Raw genomic sequence first — 21,997 nt, forward strand, 5'->3', positions numbered from 1 at the left:
AACTGGCATGAAGTTGCTCTGCTGAGCAGTGGTTAAAATGAAGACAAGCAGTTACAGTGCAAAAAGCAGGCCTACTGCACAAATCCCAACCAGAACTTAACCTACTATTACCAAAAGAGAAACCACAAAGAGCAGCAAAAAAAAAAAGGAAGACAAAAAAAAAAAAAAAAAAAAGATGCTTGCATAGAAAAGAAGCATAAAAACTGTTTCACGTAAATGCAGTTTGGCTTTGTCCCAGCTGCCCAGACAACATCAGAGTAACGTGTAAAAACTGAGGAGAAATTGGATTAGAAGTCAACATCTGAAAACTGTAGGGAAAGGCACATGCTCAGATCAATGGCCCAGCACATGGACACACTGCTTGTCAGAAATCCCTGGTGAACAAGGAGTTTCAGAAAAACCAGAGCTACTACAAAGGATAAAACAAAATGCTCACAGATTTTGCGAGCTGCAACAAGAACTTTGTCCCTCGGATCGTGTGCTCCAGAGTGTATTAAGATGCATTTAAAATGAGCCTATTTAAATGTTATTAGTGCACATGAGATAAAAAAAAGCATACCCCAAGTTTCTGTGGTGATACGAAGTCCTCTCTGCTAAGTTTAAGATAAAATAGTCCAGGATATACAAAAAGCAAACACGTTGATGTGGTTGAACCTTTAAAAAACAGAAAGTAAGATTTTCCTTAGAGAAGACTGAAGTGCATTACGGAATCATATACTGAATTTTTTTCAAGTTGAAATAAAACCCAAGGAAACCAACCACCACAAGAACTTACCAACTACTCCAAATACATTCTTAATGTCTGGCACGTACATTGCAAACAAAACAACAATTGTATTCAGTGTTAAAGTGACAAGGATATGGCAAATCCACGACACGGGAAGATGAGAGAAAAATACCATCAACAGAGCTTTCCTTGCCTACACAATACAAAGAGAAACATTGTGTGGGTAAATACATACATATACATACTTTTAATCTTACTTCACTTTCATTACATTAGGAATTATACCATTCCAGATGTGAAAGAATATTTTAGAAGTCAAAATGCCAAAAATTTAGAAGTAGTTTAATGCTTTTGTCTTTCTGCAGCATGGAGTTTAATTTATTACTTTGTTAAAGCAAGATCTATGACATGGATATTAGTCTTAAGGAATTACTCCTTTTTTGGAGGGACAAAAGAAGGCCTGGGTGATAGTGCTTTGTCTCTCTGAGCATCCTTGGTAGCAAATGTCAGTATGTTGCCAACTGATACATAATCTATACAATATTTCTATATACATAGTTTTGCATGCACAGTTCTACCATGATATTAATAAACTAAAGTAGGGGGTTTTTTGGTGAAATAGGTCAATGTGTGTTTTTAATTTACAATTAAATTGAGTTTCAAGTATAAGTGTGTTTGTGTGGGGGGGTGTGCGTGGGTAGAAAGGAAAAACCAAGTCAGCAAAACTCAATTTAAGGGGGGAAAAAAAAATCAAACTAAATAAACTTTAGAAGTTCTGAATTCTCTAAATTAAAAACAATGCTGTGGGCTAGTTTTAATCTGAAATCTGTCTCAAGAGCACAAATTAGCTTAGTGGTTAGTTGTTATTTTGGAGCTTTCATGGAACATATGCAAATATGTGGTCTTTGATCAATCACTTGACAAGTGAATAAGATACACAAGACTAGATGTGACTCAAATATTGCACTCTGCAAAGCATTAGCATTCCCAGTGCTCACTGCCAGCTTCAGAACACTCAAGAGTACTTACTGGGAAATGGATTAGAGGGACTGTCAAGAGCACAGCAAACAGGATGGCTACTTTAACAGTCATGATGACCATATCATGGGGCAGGTACCTGGAGTAACCTCGTAGCAATTCAGAGTCCACTTTGTCTGGAAACAAGAAAAATTAATTGCTTTATTAATCATTTTAGGACTAAGATAATTTACATGGCATATTAAGCTGGCTCCATCTGTCTGTGACTAACACAGTGAGAAGGGGGATTCAGATACACTCTGGCATTAGTGATAAAGTAAAGTACATAATCTTCAGAAAAATGAAAAATCTTCAGGAGGCAAGTCCGGGCAGAGCCTCTGCTGAAGCCAAAGCTGCCTAAAAAGAGCATAAAAATATAAAGGAGACAGCATAAAAAAGAAAGATGATGCAACACGAACCCAAGTGTACAGTCAAACTTGTTGTGTATCTGAAACAGTCAACACCAGAGTCTTCCGGCTGAATTAGAAGCCAGAAACAAATTAAATTTTGCTAAATTGACTGAATTGCATTTCCTTTTTTCCACCAGAAATGCAAGGTAAAATTTCAAGCTGCAATTCTAATTTAAAGGAAGGAAGAAACTCTGCTGGTGTGTGTGCCTTTACTGGCTGTGGGTAGCAATATATTGCTGGATGGCACAGAGAAGGATAAACAGCCTCAGTGGGCCAAAAAGGGATGAATCAGTGATGAATTATTCACCTTTAACCACTGCCCTTTTAAGGTGAAAATTTTCCCTAACTTAACAGCAAAAGTCAGAGAGCCATGAAAGCAGTCTGCTACCCTGACTTTTTTTTTTGGTTTTGGCATTCCTGATTTCTTTGGACTTCAGAATGGACCAAAATTTCCAAAGTCCAGTCACCCTGTGAAGTTTCAAATTCACAGAAAACAGAAGAAGCCATGCGAACCACAGAAAGAGGAAACATGTCTCATTTCAAAGAGGGAACTCTTCTTTTGTTTTCAATTTAAAATAAAATGTTTTACATTTTCTCAGGCTGGTGTTTTAGGACCAGGGAACAGATTCTCTCTATTTAAAGAAGTTAGTTAAAAAAGGCAACTAAAAAGTGAAAAGGAGAAGAAGTATGCAAGGGGAAACAAACAAACAAAACAACCCTGTCACAGACATCCAGTGTTGATTCCAGCACTTCAGGCTCTTGAGTCTAAGAATTACCAAAAGAATTCAGGCTTCAGGAAACTAAAAATGTTCCCAGTGCAACAGAATAAAAGGCTACAGTCAAGACAGAGTCTTGTCCCATTCATGACAACGAAGGTAACAAGAACTGGGATGGTTTCCAGGACTGTTCTTTTTTCCCATATTTTTCCTCCCCTTCTTATTGAGATTTCACCTGGAGACAGATGGTTATCCTGCACTGCTGCTGAACCCCCCAGAGTTGCACTCAAAATTTTCCAACAAACCACATGGAATCACTCAGGAAACAGTAATAGTGGCTGATACACTATTAGGGGCTTTAAGACTCCCCATATAATTATTCAAAGGTTTCCGAGTATCAAGGGAATATTTTCAGACATACACCTACACTTGTGGGACAAAGGTACAAAATTCCCTCAAAATCTGGAATTATTAGCTGCTGAAAGCCAATATTCTTGGTGCTTTTTCAGACACAATCCCATCCCTATGATCAAGAAATATAAAACACTCTGAAAGGAGAGGAAATCCTAATCAGAACACTTTTGTCTTACTGTTTTACTGTCTCTTATAGGAATTTTTATTCATTCCAATCAATAAAGATTTGAATGTGATCATCCTATAAAAAGGGTAAGCTTTCAGAAGACATCAAAAGAATCCTCATAGATGACTGTGATGCACTTATGTGACAGAATTTGCATGAAACTACTCCAGAATCAGCAGGTTGGAGCAAAGCACACAACTCAAATTTACACCAGGACACACAGAGCCAAATTTCTTGGGAAAAGGCATCCCACAGTGATGTTATGTGAACAGGACACAAACATTGCTATATAAAACAGACACTCACCTATATTTGTGCCAAGGTTGGGCTGGACCTTTAAAAAAAGGCCACTATGTAGGTAAGGGGCCTGAAATCTCTCTGTGCACTTGGGAAATTTGGCCAAGAGTGTCACACAGACAAAGTCATCTAGGTTTAAACTCAACTGAGAAACTGTAACAGAAGCATTTGTAAGTCCAGATGCAGTTATTACACTGGTACTGAAGCACACTGTCACCTAAACTCTACAGCAAATGAAAGGTGTCTGTAGAGTTTGGTAGGGCAAGTGTCATACCCCACCCACTCTTCTGATTGGTAATAAAAAGGTACATTTACTTCATCAAGCACTATGTCGACAACATCTCTAAGAAATGGGCACTTCTTGGTGCAGTTCATGTATCAAACAGACACATTTCTGGCTCAGGAACATGTAACACGAATTACTGACAACCAGAAGCATGTGCTGAAAAACCCAGGTCATAGTTTGTCCTTTTAAATTTTTAAAATCCTTCCCCAGTCTTTTGTCATTGCTCTTCACTGCATCCAAGTCACAGAAGTAGATGGGAAATTCTGTGATTCAGGCCTTCTCTGTCATTTTTTTTTTTCTGGAGTTCTCTGGTTTGTCTTTACATTATACTTAAACTAAGTTACCATGAAGAAAGCACTTTTTGCAATCCTTTCAAATAAGGATTTCCATGGGAAAAACATGCTGCAGACCTCCATGCCTTCCCAGCATTAGGGTTGGCTTGCTGTGGGTCAAATTCCTCTCAGAAAAGGCAACAGCCTCGGTGCTACTTAGAGACTACAAATCACAGGGCTATCACAGGGTCAGTAAGTGATAACTCCTGGTAGAAGGTAAAGCCTTGGAACAGACCTTTTGAACCTGTTGGACAAGCAGATTGTTATCGGATCCCAACATTTCTTACAGACCATGATAAATCTGTTCCCAGCTTTTAACTGGGTATTATGCAATTATACAATCCAAGATATAGTGGCAATCAGTTTAACTGCACAGTGTTAGAGAGCATCAACAGACCAGGAGCTCCACTTTAGGGACCAATATCTTGTCTGTGTATCATTTTAGGGCATAAACCCTGGGAAGTTCAGCTATATTACACTTTGAGAAGTCAGTGAGACTGTCAGTGTTGGGCATATTATTAACTCTTGACAGGAACGAGATTTCTGAGGATTCAAGTGTATCAATGCCTGCAGCATTCCAGGCAGAAGACATTTATCATTAACTTTCATTCTAAAGAATACCTGAAGAACACACTTACCATAAAATGTCAGGTACCCAAACAGAGCAGACATAAAGTAAATTAGGAAACTCAGACCAATTCCTGTGACAGTTACATTCTGCATTCTACTTTTGGATGGACTAAAATGGAAAAAAAAAAAAAAAAGGAAATCAGTGTTGCTCTTGATCTGTATTGAGGACAATTAAACACAGCACCATCTACAGAGCACCTTGACTTTCACAAGAAGTATTGTCTTAATTTAAGGCCACTGAGTATTTGCTGAGTTCTGTGCTGTCACTAATATTTAGGGGGTTTAAAAGTATTTTTAGACTGGTAATTAAAGGGCACTTTTCAAGCAGACAACTAACACTGTACCCATCTTGCAGGGAATTTAGACATCCCAGTGTATATTTTAAATCAAAATTTGATTTATACAGGATGATATCTATTCAGAGCAAGGAACAGAATCTGAGTCAAAAAACCCCACTGCATCAGATATGGCTAAATGCAGATTCAGTTACAGCAATAAAAATTTACTATTAAGATACCTTAACAAATGACCTTTCTAGTCCTTGAGATTGTCCAGACCAGGACAATATACTGACACTGATGAACCATATTTGCTACTTTTCTCTCCTGTAAAAGTCAGTACAGACTAAAACTCTACATTTCCCAAAAACATGAGAGCTAGTTAGTTAGCATTGTTTGATGGCACTGACTTGAAAATAAAAATTATTGAAGATTAATTTGGAGAAAATATTACAGAAATGCTATAATTATATTTTAGTATTTCAAGTGTTTTCATACATTACCTTTGGAGCTCACAGTAGATGGGTAAGACTGAGGTATGGCAGAGAAAAGAGAAGGCCATGGTTGGTATTGCATAAGCACTCTAAAATAGAAGAAAAACATCTTGTAAGTTGTTTGTTATGACTGTTGGTTGGAAAAATATCTGGATGAACTCAGAATTCAGTTCAAGTGTTGGAAGTCAGAGGAAATATTTCCACATTAATGGTTTGAGATAAATCTCCACAACACAGAAATCCCACAAAATTGGACCTTTTCAAGTCATATCACTTCAAGTGGTCATAGCTCACTATTTTATCACCAGGAGAAGTCATGTTGTCTATAGGCCAAAACCTGCAAGATTCTTTTTTGGCTACACTGAAGCCAACTGCTTATGTAGAAAGAGTAGGATCTGTTCCAGAATCAGCACATCATTCAATAAATTCTGCAAGAAGTTTTCTAAATTCTAATATCCATAGCTACCTGTCAAACTGCTGATTCCTTCATCCTGACTTCATTATTTTATTGCTCCCTGACAAAAATTTGGATGCAGCGTGAAATATAAATATTAACAGGAAATATAACATGCTCTGGCATCTGAAGGTTTAAGAGAGTTATGTAATTAAAGCTGCAACCACGCAATTAGTGGTTTATTACTCCAAAAACTTGTAATAGAAGAGATGAATCATCCAGTATGGCTTGCTGCAATTGCCAAGTGGAACAAACTGAACTACAACAAACACTCTTGTGCTGACATAATCAGGCCCATACTAGTAAAGATATGCCACTTTCTACTGATAAAGCCAATTTTAAAAAAGAACTAGAGGTGAGTCCCAAGATTCTTCAAAGCACAAAAGGCCAGACAAAAGGCCAGAATCTCACAGTAGATGTTTCTGGTCTGCTTTGATCTACAGATAACATTTGTCTCATGGGTGCATTGCCCAAGCTTTTTTTTTTTTTTTTTTTTTTTTTAATTTCCTCTTCCCTTTTTCTTGGGAGGGTGGATTTTGTTTTTTTCAGATAAATGCAACCACGTCCTTCCTAAATTCCACTACAGGGCTACCCCAGGTTTAATCTTACCTTTTCCCCTTCCTCTTCACCCCACAGCAACTAGGGTTCTACGTGACACTTCCTCTCCTGCAAGCCTTGATGGGTGGTGACATGATTTAAAAGCCACATTAATTAACAAATACCAGGGCTGGCGCCCAACGAGATGCACAAAATTGCATGAGTCCTGAAGAATTAGCTTCAGGTATGGAAAAACTAAGGTTAGGTCCAGGCAGTGTCAAGAAACCTGTTCTGCCTTGCCAGGAACTAAGAGAGTACCTACAGCCAAGTATCACTGACTTGCAGCTGAGGGCACATTAAGCTGGCTTGATCTGATTGCATCATGACCACTGCTGCATCTGTTAGACTTTATTCTTTGGTCATACTTGAAAAATATTTTCATAAATGTTAACTTGGACAGTCAGCCTTCGTATATAAAAAAAGCAAGACTGGATAACACTTGGCAGCAGGTATAGGAAATATTTCAGCAGCCTATAACTGGTTTTACAGAAGGACAGCTTACCCTGGATAAGGCTTAAACCCCAATTTTTTAAAAAAACCACCACCCCCCTTTAAGTTTGTGTATTGTTAATAGAGATTACCTCTTTTGAAAGATGAAAGAGCTTTGCTTTACAATCCCCAGTAGAATTTGAAACCTGTAAAACACAAACACACAAAAAAAGGCATAATGAAAGAATAAGCCCAAGCCACAGACATGAAACTTTTCACTTTCTGTGATGATTAATAAAAGAAGGAATTTAAATTGCAAGCCATTCTGAAAGTGTTAATGCAAAAAAAGCACTACAGTTTACTAGTAAAATTAGAACTTCAAAACAGAGTGCACTTCACCTGTAAAGCCTCTATGGCACTGCTCAGAGGTAGAGGACAAGGTATCGACCATTTTTTAATCATAACCTGCAAAGACAGCAGACATTTGACGTGTGAATGATAACCTAAAAATCAGTTTTCAATTTAGATACACGTAGCTAAAATATCAGCCTGTTGGAACACACAGCAGGGAGCCACACCCACAGTAAATTACCAGGCCTGCCTGGCAGACAGGCCACCAGAAGGAAATTCTGACAGAAAAGCCTGTCAGTGCCACTCCATCCAGCTGCTCACTCTGCACAGCTGGCAGCCTTATGGTGTGGGGATCTGGAGGTGGGGCACTGCAATGGGCTCTGACATGAGCTGAAATACAACCAGCACTCCCCATCCACTCTCCCCGGGCTCCACACCGAGGGCCTCCCGTACGGAATGGCTGCTGTGTTAGCGATCCCAGGCTCGCGCCCGAAGTAGACAAGCCCTGAACAGAGATAGAGCAGAGCCCAGGGCTAATCTTAAAAGGCAGAAACATATGGTTTGGACTAGAAAGCAAAGGAAAAACAATAAATGCAATTATTGTCCCAGAATGTCATTGGGCCTTTAGCTACACCCTGCTGGTTTAGGGACTGACAAGCAACAGGGCTGAAAATCAAAGGGAAATTAAAATAAGAAATGCTACCTCCTTTTTCAGGAGCCCAGTTTAAAATGATAGTTGCATTGCTCTCCTCAACCCTAATTAATTTCCTATTGTAGTTGCCTGGCTTTAGAGGTTATAATTCTTTTGAAGCCTAGAGCAAATAATTAAAAACTTAATTAAGGACTCGGATTCACGAGAAGAATAACATGGAAGGGAGCGCCTCTCCTGGCTCAGAGAACCACATTTTGCTCGCTGCCAAGTGGTGTTTCCCAGAGGATTAGATGCTCCCTCTTGTCACCAGTGCCAGGAGAAGCAAACAAATGTTACCTCTGGACAAAACGTGGGGAAAGGGAACTGTGAGTGCACAGCAGGGTGAGCGCGTTGTGGCAATAACACACGTCTTGGACTGCACAAGGAGAACAACTAACTCAAGGTATGGAGCTCAACAGCAGCCTGAAAACGTTGTGAAAATGGATTTTCGAGGCAAATCCTCCAGTCATGTTTCTGACAGTGAACTGGCACTGCTTTATGCCATTTACTGACTGTCTGAACTGTCTCCCTCTGTGCCATGGGAACCGCACCCTCACCTGAGGGAGGATGTGAGAGGGGACAAGGACATGCTGGGGGTACACCAAGAAATTCAACTGAAGAGCAAACAGGGGAGAAGGAGGAACAGGCCAAACACTAAAATATAACTTGGGCCTCTCTGGTATTTGAAGGCATCCAAATAGGGGAAATGCAGAAGGTTCCAAAGTAGTTGGCTTTGTGGGAGTGTCATCTAAAGCTGGGATAGGCTTCCTGAGCACTGAAAAGGGCCATAGAGCTGAAGGGCAAGGTTTGGGGAAAGTAAAATGTGCCTGGCAGTGGTGAGGGCAAGGTTTCCTGCCAGCTAAAGAGCAAAGTTATATATAAACATTGCAGAGCGAGGACAAGCCAAGCCGAACCTAAAGAGCTGAACAAAGTTTTTCTAAAATAAATGTAATACAGATTAAGAAATGGAAACTAAAAAAAAAGGACAAAATAAAATGCATTAGGTGCGTTTAAAATTTATATTTATATTTGCCCACCTGCTTAATTATTCAAATCTGTTTGGGTTTCCAACTGTAGTCTAATGAGGTCCCCCCAACAGGAAGAAATTTTTAAGCTGGCAGCACAGCCCAATTAGCTGAGTAGTCACACAGGCAGCACAACCTTCCTCTGGAACTTTAGGCCTATTTCATATAAATGTTCTTTTGAGTATAACAAACATTTGGTTTTATGTAAAAAAAATAAAAAATAAAGAGAAAGTCTAGTGGAAATAAGGTATTTTAAATCCACACCAAAAACACTGCTAAAAAAATCAAGTTAGAGGCTCAAAGTGTTCTAATATTCTCAGTGATGTTGCCTTTTCATATCCTGCAGAGGGAAAACAGGAACCTCTTTACTCCAGCAGTACTGACAGCACTCAGCAAAGAGTGCATAACATCATTCATTACATATGGCAGGTTCCCAATCTGCATCACATTTTCTTCTGGGAACATAAACAAGAGATTTAGAAAAATACCATCAGTAATCATTAACACCTTTTTGAACAAGCTACCAATAATGCTGTCTACACACACATACACACACAAAATGTGTCTTTACTCTTCACCAGTATTCAACACAGCAAGAGGGGAGGCAGTAAAAACGAAGTTTACCAATCATAATTTCTTTTCGTTAAGGATTCAAGTCAGGGAACTATTCAACAATCAGAAATGAAAGTGCTCAGGACCTCACAGAATCTGGCTTTGAATTTAATATGTATTTGTTTATCTCCCAGATCAGCTCATCTCAGTGTTTGCAAATTTTTCCTAGTGAGGACTAGGACCAGCATGTTGGCTTTAAAGGAAAAGACACTGAAGATACTGAAACTTCTAAAGCACAGAGGGAAAATTTGTGAGCTGCCTAAGCTCCAGAGCAGAGCACAGAACAAAGAAGTCTCCAGCCCTTTGCTCAGTGCACTCACTGACCAGACTGACCAAGACCTCTCTTTTCTGCAGGCTGCAGTAAAAATGTGGCTTCCTGGCAAAAAGCTGAACAGATGGTGTGCACTTGAAAAGGCACAGAATTACTGTATATGCAAAATATAATTATATCACTTCCATATGACTAACACAGTTTTCTTCTGGAACAAATTAAAACATATCTGCCACACAGAAATTAACAGTGTGCAAACTAAAACACCATTTCAACAGCACATATCACCCACTTCAAAGCAATTAGATATGAAAACTAAACCACATTTAATGCCTTTGACTTTCAGTGCCTAAAGAAGTAGGAGAGATTATTCTGTGAAGAGTATTGGTTTTCTTTAAATATCTGTGACGGCTTTTAAAAATTTTGACCTCAATTAGATTTACCATGGCTGCTCCTTTGTCATTTAACAACAGAGAGTAAGCACACAAACTGAACCATTTCCTAAGAAATCCAGTAGTCTGTGCTCCTTCATTAGTACTTTCCACCCATCTTTTTGATAGAGAATCAAAAGTAAAATCTAGTTTAAATCATCCCAGCTTGACATGGCTGCACACAAGTCTTCCTTACACATTTGCTTTTTCAGGGGCCAAAATTGCTTTCAAACGCATCCACCCATTACAACAGCTTTCCTCACATTCCCATCGAAATCCAGGAACTGAACTGGTTTTAAAACCCTTGCAATTAGCTTCAGTCAAAGGCCTATGTCAGCACTACAGTTAGTGCTTTTTCTACCCTTTTTTTTCCTTTTTTTTTTTTTCTCTTAAAGATAAATTTTAGGAGAGAGGTCAAAAGTTAAGGTAATTTATAAATATTACAAATTAATTTCCATTAGCTCTGGAGGGGCTGTGGCTGCTCCTCAATGTTCATCTTAAGAAGAATACTTCCCAAGGTCCTACAAACACTGCAGCTCTCCAGGGATACCCCAGGGAGATGTTTTGACAGCTTTGAAGTTTGGTTTTATCACATGGTTTAGTTCCTAATGGATTGCCTTGGTCTCCTGGATGGCATGTTTGTTCAACTTGCCTTCAACTCTGTTTATCCCTTTGTAAAACAGGTATTAAATGCAAGTCAATGCAAGCCAGAATGACAGGGGAGAGGGGGAACATTTTGCCAGGCTCCCAAAAAAGATTCCAAGAGATGACAGAGTGAGAGCTGCTCGGTTCTACGACATATTACACATGTGCATTAGCACACATTTTCCCTGTAAAAAGAAAAATAGTGCAACTTAAAGGCACATTTTCCCTCTTAGATCTGCCTAGCAGGTCTCACTTTTGATATTTGGAAACATCTACCTCACAGGGGCCTTGAGAGGGTGAACATCAGGGTCAAAAGCCCCCATATGGCTCAGAGAAAAGAACTTTTCCTTTCAGCTGGAAAGAAGAATAAGGTCATTGACGTATTAATGAATCTTGTAAACTGCCTTAATGAAGTTCTAGTTTTCTTTGCCTTTTTTTGAACTCTGTCACTCCATTATACATGTAAATTTAATTTATTTGGAGTATATTAAATTTTCTTCTGCACTAGTTGCAGTAAGTAATAGTTAGAAGCTAAGAAAACAGAATTCCATTCCTCTGCTAGTAGGGAAACAAAAATATATGTGCCAGCTCCCTTTGCTGCACTGTCAGCAAAACAAAAATATTGTTACATTTACCAGCCCAAAATATAATTATTTTAAATCTTTTCACATGTTTGGAAGTTCATAGACATTTCTAAGCCTCAGCAAAACAAATGTAATCTGTCTAAGCCAGCACATACTGAACTTAAGGAAAACTCTGAATTTCACACAAGAAGTTAAAGGGGGAGGGGAAGACAATTAATTTCAGAACAGTGTTATGAAAACATTCAAACAATAAGGAAAAAAAAAAAAAGATAAGCTGTGCAGAGATTTTTAACTTACCACAAGAGTAAAGTACACCGTAAAGAAAAATGATAAACTACTTGTGTAGCCAAGAAAGCCTGTAAAATAACAGTAAAAATAAAAGAGAATTTATAAGGAAAGTGATCCTAATGTACAGCTAAAGCTTTACATTTTAGGCATGTTTTCTATTACAGTGCTTGGTATCTGGGGCTTAGGACTCAGAATAACAACATTCCAACTGCCTGTCACAGATCATTTATGTAGTTTTGTAGGGCAGAATTAGAACTGGCTTACCACTAATGGCATGCTGTAAGTAAATGCAGCTCTTTAATGTTCTGCTGTAAAGATTTTATTTTAGTATTGCAGACAAAATACTACTGCAACCCAAGTAATAGGTTAACTAGGCAGGGCTGGAAGGCAGAACACACTACTACCACTTAAGCAGTCACCAGCACCACCAGCCCCGTGCAAGCTTAAATAAATAAATAACCCATTAAGGTTTTAAAGTCTTCAGTCGTAATTGCTACTAAAGTAGAACAGTATTCGCTTCTCTCCTTTAATTACTCACCAATTTTAGGGAGAAGGGCAAGAGGAAAAACAATGCAGACTGAAGTAATGAGCAGCAGCAGCCTCCCATCGAGGTACCAAGACCTGTTGGAAAATCTATTCAGGACTGATACAAAGCTCAAGAGTCCTATAAAATATGTTCTCATTTAGAACTGTGATCTTAGACAAAATAACCACTAGGACAAGAAAAAGAAATCATTTCCGGTCTCACACACAATTTACATGAATTTGTATTCCTAGTTTCTATACTGTGATATAAAACAGAGCTCCCAGATAATGAGGGGGCAGAGCATCATCCCAAACTAACCAGCACTGCAATGTTCCACAGGCAAGGGTCTGCATGGATCAGGGGTCTGATGTGTGTCAAGTTATTTCTCAGCAGCACAATATGCAAATCCCTGCCCTGATTCACAGCAGTGATCAGAGGGAAGGGGATTTCATACTCTACAGATTTCCAACAGCAGTACTTACAGAGCACACTACATGTATTTTAAATTGGATTACAGTGAGGTGCCTATTTACACTGCTGGCAGAAACAGCAACATCAATTCCCACTCACTGCTGAGCTTCCCTTCCAGTTTATCACTTCTCCATGACCTTAGTTCCTTACCATTTCCAAGAGGTGTGAGACAGAAAGCTCAGCTATCCAACCGATTTGTTTGGAAACACAGTTACGTTTTCTGAACGTATCAACTTTCTCTTCTACCCAAGTTTCATCACAGCTATCACTGTAGCATTCGAGCAACAGAAGAAAACAACAAGGTAATAAACTTTCAGTTGCTTGGAAATTATGTTTCCTGTCCAGAGGATGTTCTTCAATTTTGCACAAAGTGATCACTCATTCTTTGTATACAACCACACAAGAATTGAAGGACAAAAGAGACTGAAATTATGATAATGAAATCTGCTATAATATTTAACCATAAAACTATACATAATAAAAAAGCCTTGTAGAGGCACGTGAAGTCCTCGTGCATTCAAAATCTGTTCGAAGTGTCAAAAAATCCCACCTCCAAACTGAGGAGAGCACAGATGGATAAGTTGTTAAGAAACAGAAACATCTTGAGAGTGGCTCCCCTGACTTGGCAATAACCATATCCTGTACTGATAAACATCTTGCACATCAGCCTCCAACTTTACTACCTATAAACACCCTGACCTTTGACCTTCCAGTTTATTTAGTCCAGGATATGGTTAGCACCTAATAAACAGGCAGCACCTCAAGTTATCATAGGGAAAGTACCATAACACCTGTGTTCAAGAAGAATTATCCAACAGGTATATTAACTGCTGTTGTACATCGTGGGCAGCCACTTGTGTTATAAAAGTGAGCAGAGAGATTTCAAGGCTGAGGGCATCTCCACCAAATCGAAACCAAAATGACCATTAGGTGACAATGTCTGTATTAAAAATTAGTTAAAATACATCATTCTCCAAAAAGTGTATCATTAGCCTAAGTCTCCTACTGCTACAGTGAAGAAGCAACTTTGCCAAGATTAGCTCCCTGCTGTAGTATTTATTCTTCACGTTGTTGTCATTTAGCATTCACATATTTTTACATTTTTTTCTTTCCTTTTTTTCTTTCTTTTCAGTATGGTGGATGTTCAGATCAGGATGAACAGCATCATGGCAGTAGACATAAGTATAATGCACTATGTGTGCATGTGGGACCTCTGTTTCAGTCTCCTGATTCTAAACATGCAGCAACCCCACAGCTGCTGTCAAGGTTCACAAGCTCAGCAGGACAGAGAGGAAATTATTTTGGTTCCTTTACTGTGAGTGAAGGGGGGAAGAGAGAGGAAAATGGCAATAAGGTGATGGGAGGGAAGAAACACAATTTTGTAAACTCCTTAATTTTGGAATACCAATTCTTATACCGAAAAATACCTCAAAAAAACCTGAATAGGGGACAATTTCCTGGTTATCAAAAAATACACCCATTTTATCCTCAAAGTACTGTTGTAAAAATACACTTATTTTCCAAAGGCAGAATAAATGTTTTGATATTGCCTCTAAAATCAATTTGATCTGCAAATTTAATCCCATATGATAAAAGCGTTCCAAATATGAAATACAGAATATAAATCCTCGACTCTACTGAAAATGCTTTGGCATGCAGATGTTTCTCCTCCCTCCTCCATATTTTAACTGAAAGCAGACATTTATAAATCGCTTTAATTTCATTCCTGAATTCAGCAGAACAAGATATTCATATGTTCTAAATTAGGATCGTACTCTCAGTCCATATCAGTTATATAACACACAAGCAAGACAACTTAATTGCATCAATCACATCCTCTGACAGGGTCATTAAATGTTAGCAGAGGGCTCACAGATTACAACTTTTTAACACAATCCTCATTTAAAACTATGTTCATGTCATCAAAACTACGTGGAATTCTTGTTATGCACACAGAAACATCTCCACCTGCAATTGTTCACGTTGTATGAGTTTGTTTTTAAAAAGGCACGAGGATGTGTTGGACTGGCTCGGAGCCTTTCAAACACACGCACACCTGCCAACCTTTATCTATGAAAACAATTTAATGCACAAAACATTCTTTAAATGGTTTTCCCAAATGTACAGCTCGGGAGGGTTTATGCATATAGAATACTTTCACAGATAGTTTAGCTGACACTTTTGATACATTCTAACTACAGTTAAAGATAAATGCTGCACCAAATGGAAGTGTATCAGATGCTATAATGGCTTAAAAACAGAACAGTCGTGCAACCACATCTGGAAACAAGTTATCCAGGTAAAGAAGTTGATTTAAACTAGTCAATACTTATGCCCTTTGCATAAATAAGTTGTTGCTTAGGCTTGATATTTGATTACCTATTTTTGTTGAAAAATTGCCTACAATTTAAAATGTCTGCTGGAAAAAACGTACACTTAACATCTGTGGGGAAACCCACAGAAACAAAAGATTGTGATCCACCATATGGCAAAAGAAATAAAATATAGATGTGAGCATACAGAGAAGGTCAGCTGTGTGCATGTAGCTGGAACACTGCTTGACCACTGCACTTGAAAACTTTGCTTGGACAAGTATTAGGGGAGGGAAATCGTGTCAAATAAATACTGATCAATGGAAGAACTCCCGTTAACAGAGGCAGAAAGTGGATGAGAGCTGGGCTGCCAATCACCACTGGAGCCGTGGTTAGGATTCCTATGGTCAATCTCAGCTCTTTCCAAATGCAAAGTTGAACTTCATTCCCACCTCAAACTGTAATTTCAGCGAAGGAAGAAGCGTGGGTGTCGGCAGTGCTGACAGTGCACTGAGGATTACACAGCCCAGGTGATCTGTAATAACCACTTCAGCACTGTAACCTGTCTGTGCCTTCACCAGTGCTCCCATCCAGAAGATCTGAGGTGCATTATCACACAGCCACCTTAATAAAGCAGTTTTTCATGCTGCCTTTTCCAGACAAAAAGAAAATCCCTTGAGCAACATGTGGGACCTCCAGGTTCTACCTACTACGAGTTTTCTTAAGCCATTTGTTTTAAAGTGTGTCTTTGCTGGGAAAAGTCACTTTGCACGAACAGAGCTGACATAAAATTAAAACCAGTAGTAAGAGATGTAAAGATACTAAATTTGGGGGCAGACAGACTGGAACACACACTCAGCACATACAGCAGCAGCTCAAGGCCAGTGTGTATGAAGAGTGGGGTTAATGTATGATCTTGAAGAAGGTTATAGCACCCAATTGAAAAGTTGATGACTACCACAGCTGGAAGAGATACATTAGCAGTCTAAAAATTACATACACACATAAAATATAATAGCTTGAAAAATAAAGAAAAAACAAAACCAACAGAAACCTTACTAAAACTGTAAGGGTCAAGAGGGCAGAAAGACAGAAAGCAAGATTACAACCACAGTTCATTTCTCAAATTCATTATAAAATTTCTAAGATGTAAGTGAAAAATTATAAAATTAACTAAGGTACCTTTTAACAAACTGATTTCACTTAAAATTCACCCACAGCATTCAGGAATAATACAAGCATTGCACAGCCTTGAGACAATTTCAGCACATTTCAATCCAGAGAAAGTTTTGAGCTCAAAACATCTGAAAATAGCAATTTGGAAAAACAGCTGTAACCCCATCCAAGATACACTGTTATGAATGACAGTGGACTGGAACAGCAGCACTGGAAGAACTCAAACAAGGTATTTCAGTGCTGAAGCTGCAGTGTTTGCCTTAGCACAGGCACAGATTCCTTGTGACAGTTCTGATGGAAACGTGAGGGACACACTCCTCACACACAGCTTTACAGCTCAACTGCAAAGAATCATTTCTTTACTGGGAGCCAAGTCAAGGAATTATAAACCAAGTCTGGAAACCTGGCATTTTTCCCATGACAAGTCCAATTACTAGAGCAAGACAACAAAATACTTAAATATAAATGCCTGCCGTTTTTTGTCCTGTGGTTTTGAAATATGTGAAGTGATAACACGACAGCAGTTTAAATGTTTCTCCTCCTCTCCATCCTGCTTCCCCTTTTAAATTTTTACAGAAGGGAGATTCTTGTAGATGGAGTTTTGCCACTGACTTTAAGGTCGTCTGATGGGAAATGGCTACGAGGAAAGAATCCCGTTCTGTGTGCAGTAGAACACTTGCACTTGCCAGATACATTTTATATTCCAACAACTGCTGTAAATAACTATTTTTTTTATTTTTTTTTTTGCAGATCAGAGGAAATGTCAGCACCCACCTCCACCTGATCTGCTTTTTCCTTCAGGACAAATACAGAGTGCACGACATGAAGCATTTTTCCTTACCCGCTCTCGGCTCCACTCAAGAACCCTGCAACAGCCCCAGGAAGCTCAGACTTCACAATTAACAGATAAGATGACATGGCTGCAAAGAGAAGCAGGACAGATTTAGCAGAGGAATACCAACATCTCTGGCTGTGACAGCCAGCACGGCTGATCCGGCGTGGTTCCGGCTGGAACATCCCGGCTCTGCGTTAGACACCGCGGCACCAGAACCAGAATTTATTCTCTCACACACTTCCTTTAAAAATAGCTGCAAGTCCCCAAGTGTCAGCTAATGCCTCCAAAGAGACTGCTACAATGTGAGTCTTGGAATCCAAAGGACTAAAAGGCAAGATGATATAACACACAGGTCTGACCTTTTACCTGGGAATACAGACCCATGGGCGAGAGACAGACGACGAGGCTGCAGGACTCCTTCTTCACAAGACATTATCAATGATGAGAGTAAAAAATATTGATTTCTATCAACACAATAGGCTTTTTTAGTGACTCTGTTTTTAGTGTTGTTCAACTGTTCTTGTACTAAATAATAATATGACAGAAATTTATATACAAGAATAGGACTTCAAAGGGATTTTTATTTACTGCAAAGTTTGGCCCTCAGAGCTAAGAGGATTATCAGTGACAGACCCCTGATTCTCATGCCAAACCCACCAGCCAGAAGATCCCAGCAACAACACCAAGTGCAAAATATACAGGAACTGCCAATCAGAAGAGAAATTATTAGCTACTCCTACAAAAGTGTTGACTTGAAATTAAGTGCTTATAATTCTATTCAGCAGAAAGCAATGATACAAACACATAAATCCAAAAACTCCTTCACTGTGTCAGTTTTCTCCTTTACTACATAAAATGATCAAAGGCATAAATGAGAGGGTTATTAAATTACAACTTACACTAATCTGACACCTTCACACACTGTTCATGTCACTTTTTCATGTAAGCAGCAAGTGTTTAAACAAATCAAAAACTAGCAGAAAATTACTCAGAAAAATCAGCTTTACAAAGAGCTTCAACAAATATCAAAGTCTACATGAAACTAATTTCCATCCTTCAGCATCCAGTAATTTTAGTGACTTGCCAATAAAAATTTAGTTACATTTAATCCTTGACAAAAATTTATCTGTTGTGTTCCAATTTTACTGTTCTGTACTCAGTAATTCTGTAGAATTTTACCGTGCCATATTTATTAATGCTTTAAAATTAAAACATACATCTTGGAAAGGTAAATCAGCAAACTTCCATAAGCTGATATTTGGTTTGGGGGTTTTTTTAAGGAATGTTTCGAACCTTAAAAGAAAAGAAGTGTGGACTCAGACACTGGTGTCCTACAGCAGTTACTGTTACATTTTGAAGAAAGGTAATGTAGTCTCTATAAAGAAAGCAAATTCTATTAATACAAAGTGACATCTACCTACCACAAGGTTAAATTAAAACCAATTTGCCACATCACTAAATAAGGAAATATTCACTTCTTCATAATTAAAAGCACTTTTTCTTCCAATATTCAAGTGCATTTCCCTGTTGACACATAGCTGTTGATTGTGCCTGGTGAGCTATTTATCTGCTGTCCTGATTTACTCTCCTGTTTGCATACAACAGAATGTAGATCCAACCAAAGAGAAGGCTGCAGCATGCATATTTCTAAATCACCAGAATTTGTAAGTAAATTAACACAGTTTCTCACACTAAGCTGCAGGCAGATGCAGATTTCACCCTAAATTTAAAAAAAAAAAAATAAGAGGGAGAGGAAAACTTTGCTAAATTGTAATTCAACTTTATTTATCCATTAGCCCTCTTTCTTGTATGACACAATACTTTATACACAAGCAAGTCAGAATTTGCACGTATTTATGTCCTTCAGGAAGATTTCAAAACTGGTTCTTTTGCAGTCCCCGCTGCAGAAAGCTTTGAATTAATTTCCAGATCAGATTTCCTCCTAATATGCAATCTGTCACTCTGCCCTTGCATTCCTATTAGCCTCTGGCTAATCATTTGATCACTTATCCTTTGTTGTGCACTTACTCTTTGTTTTTCGGAGGAGTCCTATTTCACTGAATTCCACTCCTAAGGAGGGAGCCAATCCTGCACCAAGAAACTTGCATCTTTCTTCCTTTCTCTGGGCATATGGGAAACAATCTCACGTAGTAGGATTTTTCTCCCCCCCTCTTTATATTTTCTTATTTGTTCTACAAGGTGAATAATTAATAATAAATAATTTTATTTCTATCCTGATGCTTAAATAAGACCTGAATCTCATACATAAACCTGAGCAGGATGCCCACAGTAAATACAGTTTCAAAAGCCAAATCCTGCTTTTAGTTCACTTACAAACACAATTTTAATTCTCCTCAGAGAAGCAGCTCCTTGTAGCTTTACTCAGTGTCAAGTGAGACACTAACCACTGTGTAACTCTGAGACACACTACAAAAAGTGAGCAAAGAACATGGTTTGTTTGGTGTTTTAAAGCTGAAACTAAACCAAGAAAAAACTAAAACAATACAACACAATTTTGTCTGTCGTGTTCTATGCACTTTATTCCTCGACTAGGAATTCCTACTAGGGGAATAAAGTGCATAGAACATGACAGACAAAAAGTCCTGTATCCTTTGCTCCAAATAACAAATTGTACTTCACTTCCCTGACACCCACCACGAGCGAAGCCACGTCAAGTTACATTGTGCAAATTAAATGTCAGCTCTCCTTGGCAGCCCTGATGTGGAACGGAAGGAAGAGATTACACAGCCACGAGACTGAACTGTGACACAAGTGAGCACAACAAAACCCCACCGTGTGCTCTGATTTATTCCACTTGGGAAATACTGACATGAGACATCTATTTTGGGACTGAACGAGACAGGTTTCCTGCAGAACAAACTGTGTGCAAGGGCATAATCTGAGGCTTCAGCAATATGCAGATGCAGGAAGTCCTGAATTACGACTACATGACCAACCTTCGTACAGTCACTTCCTAATTTTCAGGTCCCAAATTTGCATGTATTATGCTATTTTTAGATAATTTTCAGTAGGCAGCAGGAGCTACTCGATGGAGAACTAAGCAGTTCTGAACATCTCAACAGGCCATAAACCAGTATTCAGCAGAAATCAAAATCATATTCATAGTTTATTATTCAACAGGCTCCTTGAAAGCAGCAAGAAACTACACTCCTAAAATACGTATCACTTCATCCTGTTCTGAAAGCCTGGTATTAGCTCTCTGACAGAAAAAAAGATGTTTGATAAATACAAAATATATTTGCTTTACACTTCCATTATTATAGCCTGCAGTGCCACCATGAGCTGTGACTCTCTAGAAATATACATACCATGCATATATTACTCAGAATGCCCTTGCTGTGCTACAACATTGTTCAACACTGAAGATATGTGCCCCTACCTGAAAAAAACATTAGGTGCTGGAGAAAAGGGAAGCCAAGGTTATGTTTTTAAAACTGTCCCCAAAATATCTCTTCTGAGGTAGCCCAGTCTTAAAATCAAACATGTGGATGGCTTTTTGGCTACCAGGAAAAAAAAAAAGTGTAACTTTTTCTTATTGTCCGACCCAAAACGAGACCAAATGCTGAAGTCCACAGCAATTACACCAGAGAATATATATATTAAATTTATTTGTGATAAATCCCTTCAAATCATTTAACTAAACAGGCTGACCAACTTTTCTGATCAGTTTTCCCTCATCTACCACTGATAATATTAGAGCTCTATAAAGATGATAAGCACTGTGGAAAAATGGAAGCAAGCTCCCTTCCAGCCTTCCCACAAGAGAAGACAGAAGGCTGGGAAAAAACCAGACTGGATCAATAAAAGCACACAGGCTCCACAGCTCCTACTTCCAAAAATATTTGGGAGTCAAAAGTAGACAGAGCAATCTTGATTTTCAGCTGGGGGAATACCAGGTAAAACAGGGATTCCTCATAAATATCTATAAATAAAGGAGATAAATGAAAATGCTTTTAACTCTCATGCTCTAAAGAGTTCAGACAGGAAGATACCAAGTTTTCCCAAAATACTGAAAAAGATTAGAGGCTGAACAGCAGAAATAGCAGAATAAACACTCCCAGTCCCTGCACACTCCAGCCCATCCAAGCTGCATCCTTCATATCAACTGCACATGACAAACCCCTTTGGGCTCCTGTCTCCCTCTGCTGATACAGGGGTTGTTTAAAATGGAATCTGTCCTAATCCAAACAACGTGGCAAAGTTAAAAAGGAAAGCAGGGAAGGAGCTCAGGAAAGAAAGTGAAACTAGGGAGTATTTTGGGCAAGCTTCCATTCTTCCTGTTAAAGAATAAGAATGGAATAGGAAGCACTTCAGTGTTGCACTGAGCTTCTTACATGTAAATCAAATTGTGGAAACATCAGGACTGACGTATGGATGCCACTGCCCTCACACCTTATGGCCTTAGAAGTCTGCTCTTTGTGTTCATTTTGCACTGAATCCCTCACATATTCAATTTTAAGAAGCCTCCCAATACCTGGATGGATTGTTTGTAATATTTCCTCTTAGTGGAA

General features: G+C 38.7%; 1 protein-coding gene across 2 annotated transcripts in view; it reads right to left on the minus strand.

Annotated features, from left to right (window-relative positions):
- The window catches only part of SLC38A6 (solute carrier family 38 member 6), a 41,846-nt gene that overhangs the window by 4,880 nt on the left and 14,969 nt on the right, over positions 1-21,997 (minus strand). For both annotated transcript variants that reach the window (XM_032692510.1, XM_032692512.1), the window contains exons 6-15: positions 17,472-17,550; positions 12,684-12,766; positions 12,155-12,213; positions 7,647-7,712; positions 7,400-7,453; positions 5,777-5,856; positions 5,004-5,104; positions 1,757-1,881; positions 776-920; positions 560-654 (exon numbers count right to left, since the gene is read on the minus strand). In XM_032692510.1, coding sequence (XP_032548401.1) covers positions 560-654; positions 776-920; positions 1,757-1,881; positions 5,004-5,104; positions 5,777-5,856; positions 7,400-7,453; positions 7,647-7,712; positions 12,155-12,213; positions 12,684-12,766; positions 17,472-17,550 — 887 coding nt within the window. The remainder of the gene's footprint in view (positions 1-559; positions 655-775; positions 921-1,756; positions 1,882-5,003; positions 5,105-5,776; positions 5,857-7,399; positions 7,454-7,646; positions 7,713-12,154; positions 12,214-12,683; positions 12,767-17,471; positions 17,551-21,997) is intronic.

This window comes from Chiroxiphia lanceolata, chromosome 6, assembly GCF_009829145.1.
Source record: "Chiroxiphia lanceolata isolate bChiLan1 chromosome 6, bChiLan1.pri, whole genome shotgun sequence".
In the NCBI taxonomy this organism is placed as follows: domain Eukaryota; kingdom Metazoa; phylum Chordata; class Aves; order Passeriformes; family Pipridae; genus Chiroxiphia; species Chiroxiphia lanceolata.